At 52.1% G+C, this 18,803-nt stretch overlaps 8 protein-coding genes and 1 non-coding gene across 9 annotated transcripts; 6 read left to right on the top strand and 3 right to left on the bottom strand.

The window, feature by feature from the left end:
* The first annotated feature begins 1,583 nt into the window (after positions 1-1,583).
* On the top strand, positions 1,584-2,989 carry DACRYDRAFT_63093 (uncharacterized protein). The gene is made up of 5 exons (XM_040775725.1): positions 1,584-1,856; positions 1,906-2,027; positions 2,079-2,368; positions 2,421-2,517; positions 2,570-2,989. Exons 1-5 carry the CDS (start codon positions 1,636-1,638, stop codon positions 2,938-2,940), a joined length of 1,101 nt encoding a protein of 366 aa, XP_040631739.1. The 5' UTR covers positions 1,584-1,635; the 3' UTR covers positions 2,941-2,989.
* Positions 2,990-4,082: 1,093 nt separating this feature from the next.
* DACRYDRAFT_47932 (hexose transporter) lies at positions 4,083-5,816 on the top strand (the record flags this gene model as incomplete). The annotated part of the gene is made up of 4 exons (XM_040774793.1): positions 4,083-4,284; positions 4,334-5,035; positions 5,087-5,372; positions 5,423-5,816. The coding sequence occupies 4 exons, from the start codon at positions 4,083-4,085 to the stop codon at positions 5,814-5,816; spliced, it is 1,584 nt and encodes a 527-aa protein (XP_040631738.1).
* Positions 5,817-6,294: 478 nt separating this feature from the next.
* Positions 6,295-7,221, top strand: DACRYDRAFT_75800 (ankyrin; the record flags this gene model as incomplete). Its single annotated transcript, XM_040776158.1, has 5 exons — positions 6,295-6,369; positions 6,488-6,534; positions 6,584-6,767; positions 6,820-7,063; positions 7,114-7,221. Coding segments are annotated over 5 exons (657 nt in total), but the record flags the coding sequence as incomplete, so codon positions are not given.
* Positions 7,222-7,518: 297 nt separating this feature from the next.
* Positions 7,519-8,584, top strand: DACRYDRAFT_75798 (NADP-binding protein; the record flags this gene model as incomplete). Its single annotated transcript, XM_040776157.1, has 2 exons — positions 7,519-8,112; positions 8,168-8,584. 2 exons carry the CDS (start codon positions 7,519-7,521, stop codon positions 8,465-8,467), a joined length of 894 nt encoding a protein of 297 aa, XP_040631736.1. The 3' UTR covers positions 8,468-8,584.
* A 72-nt stretch (positions 8,585-8,656) lies between these two features.
* DACRYDRAFT_t18 lies at positions 8,657-8,770 on the top strand. Its single transcript has one exon. It is a non-coding gene; the product is annotated as a tRNA-Val (tRNA).
* Positions 8,771-9,431: 661 nt separating this feature from the next.
* DACRYDRAFT_47045 (SART-1 protein) lies at positions 9,432-12,348 on the bottom strand (the record flags this gene model as incomplete). Its single annotated transcript, XM_040774738.1, has 10 exons — positions 9,432-9,819; positions 9,874-10,403; positions 10,451-10,800; positions 10,841-11,111; positions 11,160-11,218; positions 11,270-11,378; positions 11,433-11,614; positions 11,665-11,766; positions 11,818-12,005; positions 12,179-12,348. The coding sequence occupies 10 exons, from the start codon at positions 12,346-12,348 to the stop codon at positions 9,432-9,434; spliced, it is 2,349 nt and encodes a 782-aa protein (XP_040631735.1).
* Positions 12,349-12,612: 264 nt separating this feature from the next.
* On the bottom strand, positions 12,613-15,414 carry DACRYDRAFT_20460 (uncharacterized protein). The gene is made up of 3 exons (XM_040771935.1): positions 15,023-15,414; positions 13,416-14,973; positions 12,613-13,128 (listed from the first exon to the last, which is right to left on the bottom strand). The coding sequence occupies exons 1-3, from the start codon at positions 15,345-15,347 to the stop codon at positions 13,059-13,061; spliced, it is 1,953 nt and encodes a 650-aa protein (XP_040631734.1). The 5' UTR covers positions 15,348-15,414; the 3' UTR covers positions 12,613-13,058.
* A 16-nt stretch (positions 15,415-15,430) lies between these two features.
* On the top strand, positions 15,431-15,909 carry DACRYDRAFT_20459 (uncharacterized protein; the record flags this gene model as incomplete). The annotated part of the gene is made up of 1 exon (XM_040771934.1): positions 15,431-15,909. A coding segment is annotated over exon 1 (187 nt), but the record flags the coding sequence as incomplete, so codon positions are not given.
* A 1,676-nt stretch (positions 15,910-17,585) lies between these two features.
* DACRYDRAFT_75791 (uncharacterized protein) lies at positions 17,586-18,462 on the bottom strand (the record flags this gene model as incomplete). The annotated part of the gene is made up of 2 exons (XM_040776156.1): positions 17,586-17,848; positions 17,898-18,462. One exon carries the CDS (start codon positions 18,460-18,462, stop codon positions 18,010-18,012), a length of 453 nt encoding a protein of 150 aa, XP_040631732.1. The 3' UTR covers positions 17,586-17,848; positions 17,898-18,009.
* Positions 18,463-18,803: the final 341 nt, after the last annotated feature.

Below are 18,803 nucleotides of genomic sequence, written 5' to 3'. Positions count from 1 at the left end.
CATCCATGCAAACTCGATAACAGACAGAAGCGCGTCCTCGGCCACGACTCCGAGATCAGATCTACCGCGTAGCAAGTCACGCTCATTATCCCTTGGACCGGAAGAGAAAAGCGCGAACTGCAGAGTGCTCAGTTTGTCAAGAGTGGATGAGGCAAGATATAAGGATCGAGGGGATTTGCTCTCGAGGAGTGCTTCCCTGTGCGAGGACAGCGCTGCGCGCAGGATCGAGCAAAGATGGGGTACTGCATCCTTCCGTGCCAATCGCTCTTGTCGATGCTTCCTTTGGAGAGCTGGTGCTTTATAAGACACATGCTCCAAGAGGAACGCATTCTCGAGTCCTTTGACAGCATCAAGTGCAACCTGCTGACACGCGGCTGTCTTCATAGCGTTCATGCTAGAAGAGAGCACATTCGTGGTCATATCCGACAAAGCAGAGCGTATATCGTCCAAATTGCTTGCACATTCCTTGGAATCGAGCGCGCGGCCCAGAAGACTCCGAGTCAGTGGAAGAATATTGTTCGTTGCAGGTGACAATATGTTGTCGCCAAGAAGCCGGCTGAATGACTCAAGATCCTCCGCAAAGGACGCCGCAACGTGTCCGAGGAGTGCGCTGATCATTCCAGACAGCGAGGATACTAGTGGTATGTGCGAAGACGAAGGGGGAAGGCCGTCGAGTAAAGGGACGACAGAAGCTCCCAGACAGTGGTACTTCAGTAGTTGCTTGAGCACAAGACCAATGCGATCGAGCGCGTGCTCTAAGGATCGACGAAGAAGCTCTTTGTCCAAAGGTCGCGACATGAGAACTACTTGGATACCGCGTAGGATGGAAAGGAGTTCTCGACCGTTTGGCGACGCATAATTGGTTCCTGCAGTGAGTTATGGTCGGTGTGAGAAAACCGCGATCTTTCCAATCGTCGTACTCACTCTGCGTTTCCAGTATACATTGGAGTTTAGACAACTGCGTTCCAGTCTCCTCTGGATCGCTCAATGTTGGTGGGGATACGATCTTCCTCTTCTTCTTCTTTGGTTGAGTGTCAGTCGGTTCGAGTTCTGCAGGACGCTTCTCTGCCGAGGTATCGTCTCGAACTTCGCTACCAAGCTTCTCATTCAAGGTCAAGATCTCTAACAATCATCTCGTTATGGATTCAAAGCTTATCCATCACGCGCAGAGCTACGTACCCATCTGCAGGACGTCGTTGGATTGCTGCAGAGCGAGGAATGATGCAATGTAGGAACTCGACGCGCATATTTGATACCCTTCCATTTGATGACATCTGTATTGTTGCTATTAATAGTAGTCACTTAAATCGTTATCCCAGCAGATCTATACTGTTGTACCCCACGCATGCTCTCCTATATCCCTGCTCTGATGCTACATATGTATGACTCCGAACGAAAGTTAATTGACTGGAATGCGGATGTGCCAAGAACAAACAACGGCTCCGATGCACGTGGAAACGTCGATGCGCTCCTTACCAAGAGAAGGGACGCGATCGGCCTCCGTCTCGGGCTTCTCATGTGTTTGCACCATTAATATTGAAAAGCTATTATGTCCTTCGTACCGCCAGCATTGTTTTCTTACTGACACTCTTTCCGCCTTTCCTCCTCTCTTTCTTCTCTCATACTCTCCGTCAAATGGGATTATTGCCACACTCGCTGCTACTGCTTCTACTCTCTATACCCCTCCAGACTGCTGCAGCAGGACTCGGAACGGTGCCTATCAATGGCACTTGCAACATCCTCAACAACGGGCTCGATCCCGACACGCATCGGTTTGTGACGGACTGCGACGCTACGGGCTATTGCACCGCGCAGGGAACTTGTCAACCGAAAGGGTGTAGACGAGACGTGTTCGCGTGAGTGCACTCAGTATGTATGTTCGCGCACGTGTTGACTGTGGGGCAGGTTTGGATATGGGTCGACCCCACAACCGCCTTTTTGCCCCGATGGTACTTTCTGTCCTGATGAGGAGGATGCGTGTCAACCGCTTCTTGCGGTCGGGAAGCCTTGTCAGCTAGATAGAGACGGTGAGTGAGGCTGCGCTTCGTCCATCTGCAGATCGACCTAAATAGTTGTAGATGAGTGTGCCCCACCTCCAAACTGGCAAGACCTCTCCTCGTCCATGAACTCGAATGGATCTATATGCCTGTCCTTCGTCTGCCAGTATCAGAATGCGACGCTCGGCTCTGCGTGCATGGTCGAAAATGTGGCATATACAGGATTCGAATCTTCCGGGGCGACGTTCGTGCAGGTTGTGTCGCGCGATAATTGCAAGACGCCGCAATACTATTGTGATGGTGTGCAGAGGGTATGCTTGCATGTGAAGCCTGTTGGACAGGCATGTACGGGGAATAAGGAGTGCGGTTCGGTACGTTTGATTTTTAGGCCTTGTTAAGCCGTGCAGCTAAACCATGATCTAGTACCACTGTGAGAATGGTGTCTGTGACTTGGCACCAGGTGTTCCACGCGAGGTGTCAGCATGGGAGTACGTGGTCACTGGTATAGGAATCCTCGCTGGTATGGCATACTCATCTGATATTCCACGGGGTATGTCTGATCATGCTCACAGTCATGACTGGCACGTTGGTCGGTCTTTGGATTCTCCATCGCCGACAACGCGACAGTCGACGAGCCGAGATCGCTGCGTATTGGAGAGAACAAACAAGCTACCGCAACTCGCTCTTTGCGTTGCATCATGCCCATCCAACCCTCTCACGGCCCAACACCATGTATGCACTTGCCCCGACGACACCTAGTGTGTCGTCCTTTACGGACACGGACACGCTGCGAGGTCGAGAAGGCTGGACCATGTCCAGTGAAGAGAGTAAGGTTGATTTGGTCGGCGGCTCAACGGTGGTTGTGACACCTGCTGATGATGGGAAAGCGACTGTTAAAGAGACAGGGCCAGAGAAGCGCAGGGATTGGACTGCTTTGATTTGAACATTGTATCTAAATGACCATGACCTTTCTTTATTTATGTTTCTAATGATGGTCTCGTAAGCTGGTATATGGACAAACCCGCTGTGCGGGAGTCGTCCCGAGATTACTGCTGTGCAGGGTCGCGTGTTCAGTCCACCTGTTCCCTGTCGCGTTCTTGGGGGCATCTCCACCTTGGTCCAACTCAGAATATATACCATCTTGCTGGGGAAGCATCTCACCCTTCATCCCTCTTCGGTCCCTTTCCCCTTCTTGTATGCTTGCTCCTTTTTGGCATCAATGTGAGAGCTTGCTTTATGCTTCTTTGCAAGCTTAGAGTGGCCTTCTGTGCCTGGATAACCCCCACAACTCGGCCCGTCAGCAGCTCTGCCGTCATCCTCTGCTATGTCCGTCAAGTCCGCCGATAATAGACAACAAGCATACGGAGCTCATGTCCATATCTGGCTGCATATGCGGGAGGGCAACACTTGGCCAATGCATTTCACAATTGTGGAACCGACTTGACACCTGCACTGTGTTCAGCATCAACTGACGTCCTGTCAACACACATTCGGCTGTTCATTCACACGGACCGTTCGGCTCTTCCCTTCAGGGGCCTGTTCGGTATTCTATGTTCCGATGTCGCCTCCCGCCTCCTGAGAGCAGCCTCGTCTCTGATCCGCTATTGATTCGTACTCTCAGACTGGCGACCGGACCGGCCAACATATTCAGTCCTGCGGGGCTCCGCACTGCCACTATAAGTGCGGGGTGAACACACGTGGACCTTCCCTCCACATTGTAATTGGGCCTGCTTTTTCTCTCTCACGGCGCGCGGCGGTCCTGGATGCCGCCCGCGAATCAAATCATGGTTGCCGTTCCAAGAGGCAACACGGACCAGACTGCCTAATACGTCCTATCACCCGGGAGTGTATGGGATAGCCAGCGCATTTACACGTGTTTTTACTCCTTTCGCTCGATTTCCAGGCGCCAGTACACCACCACTGAGGGGGTGTTCGACACCCCGTGGAGAAAAATGAACAGAAGCCCCGCTCTGAAGCAATTTCATTCTGATACCCCACCGCGTATAAAGGTGCGATAAATCGCTTCCCGTGGGGCCCCGCCGTGGCACTCTCCTGTCCGCCTCTCGTTCGCCGCTCGGTCTCATCATGGCACCCAACGCACAGCAGATCGCGAAAGAGTCTCATGTCAACCATCTGTTGGCCCACGATAAGACACCATGGTACAACAAGCCCAATCTCCGCTTGCTGTACATCATGCTCCTCCCGGCCTGCCTTGGTGTGGAAATGACCTCCGGTTATGACGGCTCTGTTCTCAACGGCCTTCAATCCGTCCAACCTTGGCTCAACTGTAGGGGGATGACCGTCTATTCCGTTTCTTGAACTAATTAGGTGTACAGACTTTCATAACCCGAACGGCGCTCTGCTCGGTATCATGAGCGCGGCGTTCTCAATCGGCGGTGTCTTCGCATTCCCATTTGTTCCGTTCTGCAACGATCGCTGGGGAAGGAAGAGCTCGGTTATCATCGGTAGCGCTATCATCGCGGTCGGCGTCGTGATCCAGACGGCATCCATCAACATCGGCATGTTCATCGCTTCACGTCTTATTCTCGGTCTTGGTATACCGTTCGCCATTGGTGGCGCTTCTCAGCTGATTGCTGAGTTAACGTACCCGAAGGAGCGTGCCGTTCTCACCGGACTGTTCAACATCAGCTACTATGCCGGTGCAACATTAGCTGCTGGTGTCACTCTTGGCACCTTCTTCTGGACGAACGACTGGTCGTGGCGGCTTCCGTCCCTCCTCCAAATCGCCCCGTCCTGCCTCCAACTCATCTTCATTTGGTTCATTCCCGAGTCTCCCCGTTTCCTCATTGCCAAGGGCAAGGGCGAACAGGCATTCGACATTCTCGTGAAGTACCATGCTGAAGGCAACCGTGACGATGCTTTCGTCAAGGCTGAATATGCCGAAATCGAGCAAACGATCAGGTTGGAGCTTGAGGCCAACAAACGCGGATGGCTTGATCTTTTGAGGACTCCCGGCAACCGCAAGCGGTCGTTCATTGCCGCCTGCGTTGGTCTCTTCTCTCAGTGGTCTGGCAATGGTATGTACTAGGGTTGCTGGATATGATACCAGAACTGACCATCGCATGCAGGTATTGTCTCCTACTACCTCGCTAAGGTTCTGAACTCTGTCGGCATCACGGACAAGAAGACGCAGAACATCCTTAACCTGGGCCTGATGATCTGGAATCTCATCACTGGTATAAACGGATCTATCTGGTGCCGCGTCCTCAACCGTCGTACCCAGTACCTCTTCTCCTATACTGGCATGCTCGTAGTCTTCATCTGCTGGACGATCGCTTCTGCAAACTTCGCACAGACAGGCAACCTGCAAGCTGGTGGCGCTGTGGTTGGCATGATTTTCCTCTACTATCCCATGTAGGTCACATGAATCCCCGCACGGAGATCATCATGCTGAATCTCTGCAGGTACAACACCATGATGCCCCTCACGTACAATTACGTTGTCGAGATCTTCCCCTATAGTACCCGTGCCAAGGGTATTGCCATTACCCAACTCCTCACCCGTGCCGGCTCGGGCTTCAATCAGTTCGTCAACCCCATCGGTCTCCAGAACATCACCTGGAAGTTCTACGTTTTCTACGACTGCTGGCTGTTTGTCGAGACCTCCGTCATCTACTTCTTCTACCCCGAGACACGGGGACCGACGCTCGAAGAGCTTGCCGTTATCTTCGACGGACCCAATGCTTACCTCGGCGGCCAGGATGTTGGTGCAGCCCTTGACGACGAGTACGACAAGGAGCACTCATCTGTTGAGGAGCTCGAAAAACCGAGCGCGGCGTATGTTGAAAACAGGGTATAGGTCTAGCCCTACTTAGGCATGCGCTTGTGAGAACGACATCGAGATACACAATCACCTGCCCCTGTATACTAGCTAGTTATCAGTATAACGACTGTAACGCAAACATCGGAGGTGTGCCTGTCAAAGCACCTCGATGCTTTCCACCTGAGCCGAAATTAGACCTGGAGCCTGGGTCCGCGTACACAAGCTAGGCTTGTTTCTTATTAGAAGGAACATGGGTTTCTTCTTCCTCAGAGCACAAAATACTGCGACCTCGTTGGGATAAAGAGGCCCGGGCAACTTGTGACCTCAGCAGCAGTGTCCTACACAGAACCAAAAAAAATGTCCAGAAAGAAAGATCATTCCACGCATCTTCGCCGGTGACGAACAGAAGCACCGGAAGTAAATGACCCTGGATATAGTTTGGTAACAACGTTAACTTGCCCAGCGCTCTTCAGCTTCTGTTGCTGGAATTGACATCCCAATCGCCACTGCCATTATGCCCGCACCAGTGGCAACGAGCGGAAAAAATATATGGGTTGCCGCTGGCGATGGCGATCTCGAGCGTGTCCAGGTTCGATATTCCCATTGGAGTGAAGTTCACTGCTAAAGCCAGCTGTAGGAGCTTGTGGGCCGTGTTGGTTGGCATTCCTTGACATCTAGAGAAAGCACCCTGCTGATAGGCGCTCGAGATAGGAATTGCCCCTAATGCCCCCGATCAGTATACCTACACTCCTATGTATGTCTTTTCAGAAATATGCCCGCGGTGTTCTCATCAGATTATTCAGGCACGCGGCTGCTTCATACGGCCACATCCACATACTCGAATACTTGAGCTCCCAAGGGGGAAACGTAAATGTGGTAGATGATGATGGAGACACACCCTTGTATACGGTGGAAAATGTGGAGACTGCTCGATATTTGGTGGAGAAGGGCGCGACGTGGGACATGCGAAACAAGGAGGGTCTGACGGTGAGTATATGCTAGCCTCCAGTCCGGCACCACCAACTAAAGATAGTTATAGCCAGCAGATGCATTGGACGAAGATTTCGCCGAGGTATCTGCTTACCTGCGATCCCTTGCGGCTCCCGGTGTTTCTGTCAACGATGGTGCCGATGCATCTGGAAACCACGTCTCACAGGCCGTTATGCCCTCTGAGCACCTTCAAGATCTCACAGCACACAACATGACGACCGGTCTGATGGATCGAGTGGAGGATATTATGAGGCGCGCCGAGGCCGAAGGGCGTGATCCTGACGAGGAGTTACGTGCGTGTCTCTAGAACTTCTTCTCCCGCATATGTGTTGAAACTGTACAGGGACTGCACTCGGGGATGTATTCAGGCAAGGAATGCGGACTGGTCAAAATTGGGGAATGGAAGGCAGAGAACAACAGGCGGAGTGGAACGGGCAGGCACATGAGGAAGAGGCGAAAAGACAGCGGCAGAGTGATGGCTGATATCGTATGGGGTCGCGTGATGACCATGTATTTTCTTGTATTTGGCCTTGTTTTACTTATTGGTATTACCAGCCCATCCGACGGTAATGGTGTGTCCGACGCAGCTAAGGGTCCGGTTTGAAACCATCCATGACGTGGCCCTGGTAGATCCACGCATCCGACCCATGGCTTGCCGGAAGTCGAAGACCGCTCACCCCGGACTCGACTGTGTTTCTCTATAAAGTCGATGATCTTGGACAAGTGTTGACCTTCTACTGAAACTACAATGCCCACCTGGCAAGCCGTGCGCGCTGCTAACGCGACCTATCACCCTTCTTTCAGGCCGGTGGCCCTTTTCGTTGGTGGTACATCTGGCCTCGGGCAAGCTACAGCTGAGAGCTTGGCGCGATACACCAACAGCAATGTGCACATCATCCTCTGTGGACGAAATAAAGAAGCTGCAGAAAAGATCATTGCATCCTTGCCGCAAACCGAAGGGAGCAAATACGAGTTTGTGAAATGCGAAGCAACTATGATGGACGAGATCGCCAAGGTCTCAGCGGATCTACGGGAGCGACTGCCTAAGCTCAACTATTTATTTCTGAGCCAGGGCATCCTAACTATGAAAGGCCGGACGGAGACAACTGAGGGTATCGACCGCAAGCTTGCATTGCATCTGTACGGAAGGTGGAAATTCGTATTTGAGTTGATGCCCTTGCTGGACAGAGCAAAGGGAATGGGGGAGGAGGCACGTGTCGTGACAGTGCTCAGCGCTGGAGGCAATGGGAAGGTGATTTGGGACGATCTCGATCTGAAGAAGAACTACAGCCTCGTTACGGCCAAGAATCACGCGACAACCGGTAATGATATCATGGTAGACGTAAGCTCGTGCATTCACATCCGTGGAGGTTCAAGTGCGCTGACATGACTGGAAGGAAATGGCTCGTCGATATCCCAACATCTCCTTCACCCATATGTATCCTGGGGGAGTTCGCACGCCGATCATCACAGGCGGCTGGATCGGAAAGGCACTCCTTCCTCTTACTATACCCCTCACCGAGTCTCCTGCGCAGGCAAGCGAATGGCTGGTGCACCCTTTATTATCAGAAGTATTCGCCAAGGGCGCGTTCTATCTCGACAATCACGCGGACGATGCTGGAGCGAATAAATGGAGCACGGAGGAGACGAGGAAGTCATTTTATGATCATGTTAGGCACATGTCAAAGATGACCTGAGGGGAATATGAAATGCCGGACCCCGCCTGTATTCTGCCCCTCGAGTGTCCTATACGGTTTTGTTCGGTGTGTCGTATTTGTGGCATTTGTTGGTCCTTCGCAGAATGCTCTTGCGGGTTATATTACTGCGCGTCTGAGTGCTCTAGTAAAAGGATTCAAGATGTCGAAGCTAATACCTGTAAACTTACCGGCACCTTGGCGCAGTTGGCTAGCGCATCTGTCTAACATTCCTTAACCACAACTCGGTTTGTGACTTTGTGAATATCACACAGAAGGTCTTGAGTTCGAGCCTCAAAGGTGTCATCCATGTTCCCTTTTTGAATCTATCGAGTCCAAGGAAAGTCTGTCTCTCCCAAAAATGCGGTAAACTTTCCTCGCCGTCTGTTGGGTCTGCGGTCTGCCCAGAAGCAGGCAACCGGCTTTATGCTAGGTACATAGGTGATCGACGAGTCTCAAGTAACGGCACTTTTGAGAATGGTCAACACATAACACTCGCCCTTTATGACTACTAATGCATCAAAGCGTATGTACTTTCATGGTACAAAGGTACCACAAAGGGCGAGGCACAAAAAGGGAAATCTGTCGGCTCAAGCTGAACCAAAGGTTGAACTGAACGAGACACAGAGAGTCAAGGGTCTCAAATATCGACAACTCCGCAGGGTCTTTGTCTACTTCAATGAGGGAGATTCCATCACACATAGTAGTGGAGTTCAGTTTGCCAGAATAAAGCCAGACAGGATTCAGATAGGTGCAATACCAATTGATTTCTTGGACCAATTTTCACACACTTGACTCGCAGGAGACTGTTCAGAAGAGTGACCATCAAAAAGAAGTTGAAGAAGGGAGCAAATGAACCGAAACGTTGATTCCAACCTTGCTGAGCCCACACCCATCACTAGCCGCACGAAGGTCCCACTGACCCGCAAATATTAATACAAGCACAATACATGTGGTACAGACGGATCTATCGTCTCTTGGAAGGAGGTGTGCCCTCGCCCTCATCAGCAGCTTTTCTTTTCAGACCGAATGCAACTTTGGTCCTCTCTCCATTTACAAGTGGACTAGCACCTCCAGAACCAGGGGCACTCTGCGAAGGCTCGACAGATGTTATGCGCGCAAATGCAGGTTTCATACCCCTCCCTGAAACGGGCGATGGAGACACTTCGCCGGAGGCATTGGCGGGGGAAGCTGGCAAATTGGCGGAAGTTGGTAGGGTGACATTGATCAGACCATGTGGGTCCCCATTCGTAAAGGATTGGGACAGTTTGGAAGATTCCTTCTTTCTTGTCTTCTCTTCCGGTCTCTTTGCTAGCGCCTTGCGATCGAGAACTTCTGCAGCCTGTGGCACAGCCCTTGATGAAATCACCCATCAGTCATGTGTGAGCCAAATAAGGAGGTGAGCTTACCCCCTCTGGCCAACGGACAGAACCATGTGCGCTTGACCAATTTTCTGCTGCCTCGCCTGGAACGCCTCATTCATCCCCGTAGGCGTGTCCCCGCTAGCCATTGCCTCCCTCTTCCGCTCTTCAGCAATCTTCTTGAGCCGCTTCTCCGTTTTAGCCCTGCCAGAGCCTTTTCCGTGGAAGCGATGCGAAAGTGCCTTCCAAGCTTCCTTGGGCGTTAGGGTTCTGCCGAATTCATCATGGTATTCGATGTTGACATCTGGCTTGTAGTTCTCGTAAAGCTTGGCAACTTCACGGGCATCTGAGGCACTGGTGCCCTGCGCGGCGCCGGAACCACGCGAGCGCATTCGTTCCATTTCCCGTATCGCCAGCTGACGGTTATGGTCGGTGAGCCAGGTATCCCGCTCTTTCTGTATCTTCTCACGCTCGACCATGGCGGCATTCGGTTTGGCGATGAGGCCCTGTTGACGGAGAAGGGAAAGCGCGCTTGCAAGGCCTGCACCCTGAAGAACCGGCTCATTCGTGATTCCAATCTGATGTGTCGTTAGGCAAAGACATTTGCAAATTCGCTGAGACGTACCTCTCGATTAACTTCCTCTTGTTTCACTGCTTCCGCCGCCTCCATTATGACGCCTTCAATCGCTTGCAGCATGTCCTCCTCATTCATCTCCTCATCCTCGTCTACCTCGCCAGCTTCTAGCTCACTCATGGCCTCGTCCTCCTCCATATGCTCCTCTTTGACTTTCGGAGAGGGGACGGAAGTAGCGCTGTCTTCTTGCTTTGGCTGCGTCTGTAATTTGATGATGACAGGCTGAAGTGTAACATTGCGGATGAATTCGGTCGTATCGTCGATCGTCAAACCGTCGTCTTCCGCGGGAACGATATCGGGTTCTGCAACCTCCATTTTTACGTCTTTCTTTTCATCCATCACTAAGCAATCGTCAACAAAAGTAGAAGGTCTGAATCAAACTTCGCTTACGCTGTCGAGCAAGTTCCTCCGGCGATATCTTCTTGACCTTTGCCGTTTTTGCTCGTCGCGACCGTGCTAAAGCAGCTTGCAGCTCATCGTCATCGACAAAGTTGGTATCGAGGTCTCGCGTGCGAGGATTTGAGATGGTAGGTTTGATATCAACATCCATGCCCTCTTCATTGACTGATTTACCATTCGGAGCAATCACTGCGGTTGTTGGCAGGAGATCGGGATCCACTTCAACTTGACGTGTGGACCGTTTCTTTTTGCTCTACGAGGACAAAATTAGCACAGCTAACTTTAAAAGAAATATACGTACTTTGGGCTTTTTGAATCCCACATCGCCCTCTTTCAGATAATCAGTCATCTCGAGGTTTTCTGAAGCAAATGGTTAGATGATGAAGACAGGCCGCGGATGTTGCCCCTTACTGGAATAATCGATGCTCAAGAGCGTCTTATTGACTGCAGCAGCTGCTGCCTCTTCAGCAGCTCGTTGGGACTTCTTTGTGGGTCGTGATGGTCCGCCTATGCGGAATCCCTGAGAGAACAATCTTAGTTGGCTGATAATAACACCGCACGAAGGGAAACGTACTGTTTCAGGCGCCTCTTTGATGTCCTCATCGTACTTGACCAACACAGTTTTTTTGCCAAACTCGCCTCCACTGGCGAATTCATCGTCATCGTATCCCTTATAGTCGCGACGCTTAGTCTTGAGTTCATGACGCTTTTGATCCTTCTCATCCCGGGCCATTTCCTCGTCAAAGAGTTCATCCTCTGAGGCACCACGGTAAGAATTTGATAGCATATATGAAAAAGGGGCCAACCTTCGTTGTCAAGAATACGACTATCTTTCAGCGTGAGTATACGCTCCTGACCTTCATCGATAACATCCAGATCGTGGCTAACCTTCAAGCCTTGGAGGTCCTCTGCAGGGAATAGGTTAAGTGTATTCGAGATACATGGAACATATGACTCACTCTCGGAGTAATCTTCTCCTTGGAAGACCTTGTCCATGCTCTCCAGCTCTCGCTGACGTCGTTCAGCAAGCTCTTTCTCGCGGCGCTTACTGGCTTTGAGCCAGGCCTTGGTATCGTCCAGTTCGACATCTGCATCACCGAGAGTAGCACCCTTTAACCGTTTATTTAACTCGCGTTTGTTACGAGCCCTACATAGCAGAGAGGCAATGAGCAAGCCGATCTACGATAAACAGAGGAGTTGCAGAGCGTGCGGGATGATTGTAGGATAGTACTCACTTATTAGCAGCTGTTTTAATGCGCCTGGGTGGAAAAAAACAGACGAAGTCAGCATATTCCTAGCCGTCACAGCGATACAACTTACTCTGCATCCCTCTCCTTGCGCTGTCGCTCCTGCTCCGCCTCGAAGTTCTTCTGGGCTTTCCGTTCTGCTGACTCTTCAGGCGGCGGTGAATCAGCTGTGAGCGGCTTGAGGCCGAGAGATATCCGGATCTTGTTCGTCTCCTCAAGTGAGATACTTTCCGCGTCGGCCATGATGAGATACAGATAAGATGGCGGAGGTGGTGTGCAAGAGGTACAACGACGAAGTCACCGAAGACGCGAAGGAGAAAAGCCTCCGTCGCTTATGTAACGGATTCTCTTGTAGTCCGAACTAACGCATGCAGAGACCGAACAACAGTTGTCAGGTTACTTGTTTTTGCTATCTGTGACGTCTTCTTCCTGTTCACAGGGGATGAGACACATGATAAGACTTCTCTAGGCGGTGCGTCGTACAGTTGAAAAGTTCTTGGGGGCATTGTTCTATTGTACTTGCTCAGATCCACGTCCGTACAATGACTAGATTAGGGAATTGACACGACAGCTGCAAGAAAAAAGTCCAACATTCCAGCACATAAAGAACATGGGAAATAACAGCAAGGATGACATCCGCCAAAATAATTGTGATAGTCCCCGAGCAAGCCACTTAAAGTCCACGCGATGAATAAAAACAGATGAAGTGGAAAGTCCAAAAAGAATTGTGAATGCAACATGCAGCGAAGAAGGAATGACAACCCTCACAGGCTATTATAAAGTCAGAAGGTGGATATAATCGCGATTCCGCAATGGCGGCAAGGACGGTGAGCTTGAAAACTCTAAGTAATAAATAAATGGCGGGGCTTGAGAACGTTCGTGGGTGTCGTGAAAGGTGATATAAAGCGATCGACATGGCTTCCTTTTTCGAGTAGCGATCTGCTCAACAGTGACTACTTTAGGCGCTGCATGAGCTCTTGTGGCTTTTCTTCACTCCTGGGAGGAGAAGGAGTGCTGATAAGTCTACGTATGCGTCAATCACTATCGTTTAGGAACGCGATAACAGATGGACGAGAACATAGAAGAATTCGCATGGACTCAAAAAGGAAAGGGGTGATCCGCGGTGGACGCGATGTGTTCGGATACCCTATCTTGGGCTCTGGACCCGAGGAATACGGATATCTTCAGGAGAATGCGCAAGACGAAGAACTGCGCGCGCGAAGCGATAGAAGGCTGATCGCCTTCGTTGGGAAAGAACACGACAGTGTAGAAAAAGAAACCGAAACCCATTCAAAACACAGCGCACTCACCTCAGCCAGACTCTGCCAGGTCGACTCCTGCCCTTGACCACCTCCCATACTCTTTCACCTCCCTCTTCGGCATCCATCAACGCGCTCAGCCCTTCCTTCGTCCCGTCTGCCTCAACTACCCATTCTCCTGCCCATCCCGGCCCGATATAAGTGCCTTGCATGCTGTCATTCGGGTACACTATCATATCCCCAGGCACGGTGATGCGAGCCCGCCACACTTGTATCTTGACATTGGCGCCCAAGTGTGGAGGTGGAAGAGTCATGATGGATGCCTGAAGTGTTGGTCGGTCTATTGGTTTCCCCGGAAGGGTCAGGAGGAACCTAGGGGCGGTGGTCGACAGGTGCGTATAATAGGTTGGAGTGGGAAGAGAGAGGGGATTTTTCAGCGGTGGAGGAGCGGGAGGGTAGTATGGCACTAGTGACGTGCCCGTGTACAAGAGCCAACCTCGAGGTGCGTCCTCATCACCCTGCATGGGATCAACCGGTATCTCAGCCGAGGATGATTGAGGAGATGTCGACTTTGACCCGGCATGCGGAATATATCCCAGGTTGCACACCACGTCGCCAGGATGGAGAAAATGCCAGAGACCGGATGCGAAAAGTTGTCCTTCACATGCCAGCAAAGCGGAGGGGGAGAGCGAAGCACAAGGAACAAACACGCGAATGACAGCTGCTCGAGTTGGAAGACATGCTAGATGCAGGTCGTGAGGTGAAGTGATAGGAGGCAAGCCATGAGAGCCCCAGAACTGTGAATGCGGTTGCATCGGCGGGAGCGTTACATGGGAGAGGGACGGAGGCGAGTAGTCGGAGCCTGAGGGGGAGCCCGAACCCGTGGGAGACGGTGGTGATGGGGAAATTAGGGGTGGAGAAGGCGTCGAACGCGGCCATGTCTGAGAGGACACAACAGCGGGAGGGGCGGAGCCATGAGGATAAGTCAAGTTGTTGGATGGACTGTGCCCGAATGGGGGCAATCCAGGGAAGGTAGGACCGCCAACGAAAGAGTCCAGCGAACGCGAAAAAGAAGCTCGTCGATTAGGTGGAACGATCAACTGTGGCTGGCGATAGTAAGACAGCGCAGCAGGCACGGGATTTGGCGGTGGCGGCGGGGCGCGGGAGTTGGACCTCCTGAGGTTGACAAGGACAGACGACCGCCGCTTGGTTGTGCTGCGCTTGGGAACTGACGGCGGGGTTGAGCGTATGGTGAGAGGGGATGGCGGCGAATTGTCATCATCGCCTCCCCATAGAGGAGTTGGGAAGACGATTTCTCTGGGAGGTCCACGATGCCACAAGTGTGCATTCTGCCGTCCCTGACCCAACGCGTTGGCACCACCACCACCATTCGACACGAGCCAGCTGGGATCATCCAATTCCAGCTGGAGTGACCATCTAGGCCCTCGGGACCGCAGCAGGAGCACAAATCTCGAGTGTACTTGGGTAAGCGCTTCCAAGTATTGCGTTATTTGCTGAGCTTCCACGCTCGGTATGGCAGATGGTGGTGAGGTAAGAATTTGCAATGCGTGAGTTGGATATCGGTGAAGGGGCATGGCCAATGATTCCCCTAGTGGATTCATCAGTTGAAGCAGGACAAGGGTGTATGCTCGACATACCAAGTAGCTCATAATCTACCATGGTCGCAGAAACGTCCTCGTCGAGGGTATAATCGCTTATCTTTCGTCGATAGCCAGGTATAGTCCGTTCAAAGATAATCTCTCGTATCTCCCCATCATGTGTCAAAGCCTCTCTTGTTTTACGACAAGTTTGCATAAGCGCCACAATGTCACCCAAAACGAGTCCGTTGGCCAGGAGACGTAGGAGGATCCGTGGCTTTGACAATAGGTCCGACAGGGAGGGTAGTGCGAGATAGAACGAGAGATCTGATGTTACTCTAGATCTTCGCCGCTCCCGAGGTGATGAGGATGGCGTCTGTCCCATGGTGGTTGATGGGGTCCGGGAGCGCGTATACGGCGAGTCAGGACGATGGGGTTGTCCTTCGAAGTTGACTGGAAGCTGCACCGGTGCCTTGGGAAGTGGAGTACTCAGCTTGCCAGTCGCGTTGTCTATGTAATGAATGGCGGATTGAGGAAAGATGTGAGGAGGAGGAGAACGAGGAGGGCGGCCGTCGGTCTCCATGCTGTTCGAATCGGAGTCGGTCAAAGAGGGTGTGGTGTCGGTGGAATGAGAGGCTGGACGCGAGGGTGATGAGGATGAGGGGTACGCCTGTCGCTGTCGAGGGGATCGTACTCGCGAATGGCGGCCATCCATGGTCGACGTTGAGGGAGCGGTCGTCGTCGCCGCCTTTGCCGTTGCCGCTGAGAGAGACGGTGGGGATGATGGGCTGGTGGTGCCTGCGCCCGAGATGGGAACCCGTTTGACGCGGAGTTGCTTCCGCTTCATGGAATTCCTCATGTTGGTCTCTTGCTTCCGATGCCCCAATACGTCCTCCCTGAAGTAGTCGACTAACACGCTGAACAGCATGCCAGAGAGAAGAGACGTTGACGGTTGACTACCTGGCAGTCCAAGGTGTAAGCAGTTAAAGTGCAAACGTTCGTGATGTCATCCTTCAAATTCTAAACAGCCTGCCAACACTGCCCATCGACACGGTCTCTCCCGCACCGCTCCCTCACATCACACGCATTTCACCACGACCACAGTTTGCATGGGCGGTATTCCCGATATAGATTCTCCCTTCTTCCCGAAAAGATCATTGTCTTTCAGTCTCCCCATCAATACTACCTGCGAGGTTTACCGCTCGGACCTTGTCGCCCGTTCCCGCCGCGCCCCCTGAAAGCCAAGACAATTTGCCCTGAGCCTGACTGGTCTGTCAGCATCGACCCGACCTCTGTTTGACAGAGCACGCTGGCAATTGTTGGCAACTGCTGTCAACCATGTTCCCGAGGGGCCGACACAACATGCAGACAGATCAATTATTCATCCAGAAAGTCGTATCATCAGGGCGCTTAACGGTCTTGTGCTGGAAGATCAATGACGAGTTAGGCGCGTCATCATTTGCCAGGGTGCATGCGTCACCCATTTCTCACCTGTTCCGCTCTTCCCGGAGCTGACTTCTTTCAATGGCGATGCAAGAAGGTGAGGCTGCGTAAATTTGTCGGGGCCACGGCACGCCGGCACGACTTCCAACTTCCGCCCCTGGGAGCTGCCGGTCCTCGCCATAATACCATCACAAAATGTCTTACAAAACTCGTTATACCTTGGTAACCATCCCACCCTGCGACTAGTTCCCTGACAAGCCCTCATCAGTCAGATCACTTACGTACTGATGTGAGCCATATCAGGTGATGACACAGCCACCGGGACACCGGCAGCTGTAAGCCGAACAACGGCGTTTTTTTTTGGCTTGGACGATCCTGATCCAATAAGTGACGGTAAGAAGCTGTTTGATTCACACCCATGCCGTCCCTTGTCTTTAATTTTCAAATGGCAATTCGACTGCCCCAGTCACTGGAGCAATTGGTCGCAACAAGATTATCGCCGGAAAACCCGTCGATCCATTCAGCTGCGGTCACATACGAGTCTGCCGAGCATCGTGGATTATCTCGAAACTAGACAAGATTCAGAAAGGCGGGTGGAAACACCAACATGGTATTTATTGAAAACCGGAATAAACCCGGATGCCATGCGGGCGTAACTGTAGAGATAGGGACAAATGCGCCGGCGCCAAGAAAGCGCAGTGTGAGCAGCGCCTACTTGCCTTGTATCTGGGCATCAAGCCAGTTCCACAGCTTCTTCCCTTCCTCCACATCCTGTGTCCTCGGGTTTGGAGAGCCAAGGCAAGCCCAAGGAACAAGGTACTGGATTAACTTGGTTAGGTTTCCTGATCGGCTCCGCACTCGGAAATACCAACTTTTCCACTCAACTGCTCCGCTTCGGGTATTGTGCCCGCATAAAGCTCCGAGAGAGCGCCGAATGGCGTTGGATGCAGAATAGTGTGAACCTAATAATATCCTCATCAGCTACACGTGGTCGCTGGCTGGGAACTGCACTCGCCAAGATCCACTTGGACGTTGCTAATTGCTCACGCTGCAGATCTGTCTGAATATTACCAGAATCAAGACCGATAACAAGGATGCCCTGGTTGGTATAGCACCTCGCGAGCTCAGCCGCGAGAATCACATTGTCGAACTTGCTCTGCGCATACAGCCTTCCATTCCCAAATTTCACACGCGCCGGACCATTTGTGAGTCATAGTTGATAGGCCCAGAAAAGAACTTCTCAACAGAGGAACATGTGACGATCATTCGACTCGGTCTACCGGTTTGCTGGTATGTCTGTATGAGAACAGGAACCGAGTCAAAAAGTAGTGTCCGAGCACGTTTGTTCCGAACTGCAGGTCATAGCCTTGACCTGTGATCTTCTTGATCGGCGGTGTCGTAACGCCGGCGTTGTTAACGAGAACATGCATAAACGGTTCCTTCCTATCTCATCATCAGCTCCACTGCTATGCGCAGTTTGAGCGCTACTTACGCTAAGAGGTCTTCTGCCGACTTTCGGACCGAAACCAAGTCGGTAAGCTAGCTTTAGGAAGATCGCTTCCCTCCCCGTTCGCTGCCGCAGATCTTGGATAGCATGCTCGGCCTTAGTAACTTCGCGAGCAGCCAGGTACACCCTTGATCTCGTCGTCCGTGAGGTTGAGCTTCAACTGCTCTACTCGGCTCTTGACAGCGTTCCATCCGGTCAAACGATGGCCGATGGAGACGTACCGCGTCAGGCCGAAGTCTTCGGGCTTGAGGATCTCGTACGTAGACGGGTTGTTCAGGATCGCCTTGGCGTGGATACCAGCCTTGTGGGTGAAAGCGCAGTACCCGGTGATGGGGTTGCAGAAGGCGACAGAGACTTCGACGGCTGCAGCAACAAGGTTCTTAATCTCGCGGAGCATGGGAAGGTTGTATTTCGATCGCACGTATTCGGGGACGGGTCCTCCGAGAGGGGTGATGCCCACACGCTCGCCGATACCAAGCACCGACGTGTCAATGTGTGTCGCGCCAGCCTCAAGCGCGCAGAATGCGTTGGCAATGGCTAGAAGCAGCATGAGCACTTAAATGATTCAGTGCAGAAGGCAAGACTCACCGCATTCCGTCACAAGCGATCTTCGGTCATCGACCGGACTCGTCTTCCGCATGAGTACAACACATTCCCTGCAGGGGATTATCTAATGCATGCATATATACCCTTACACAGACTTGAGTCCACCGCCCGCCTGTAAATACTCTCTAAGCTTCTCCAGCGCCTTAAACCGATGAGAAAGGTTGTTCTTCTCCCCCGCCTCCATCTCCGCATACCTATTCAACCCCCAGAGCAAATCAGCTCCAACCTGAACAAACCGCACAGAAAGACTCACGTCCTCCCTGTTCCCTCAACCTCGAACACCGG

This window comes from Dacryopinax primogenitus, assembly GCF_000292625.1.
Source record: "Dacryopinax primogenitus strain DJM-731 SS1 chromosome Unknown DACRYscaffold_3, whole genome shotgun sequence".
Classification (NCBI taxonomy): domain Eukaryota; kingdom Fungi; phylum Basidiomycota; class Dacrymycetes; order Dacrymycetales; family Dacrymycetaceae; genus Dacryopinax; species Dacryopinax primogenitus.
The sequence above is the reverse complement of the archived record's forward strand: the minus strand, read 5'-3'. Positions and strand labels throughout refer to the sequence as shown.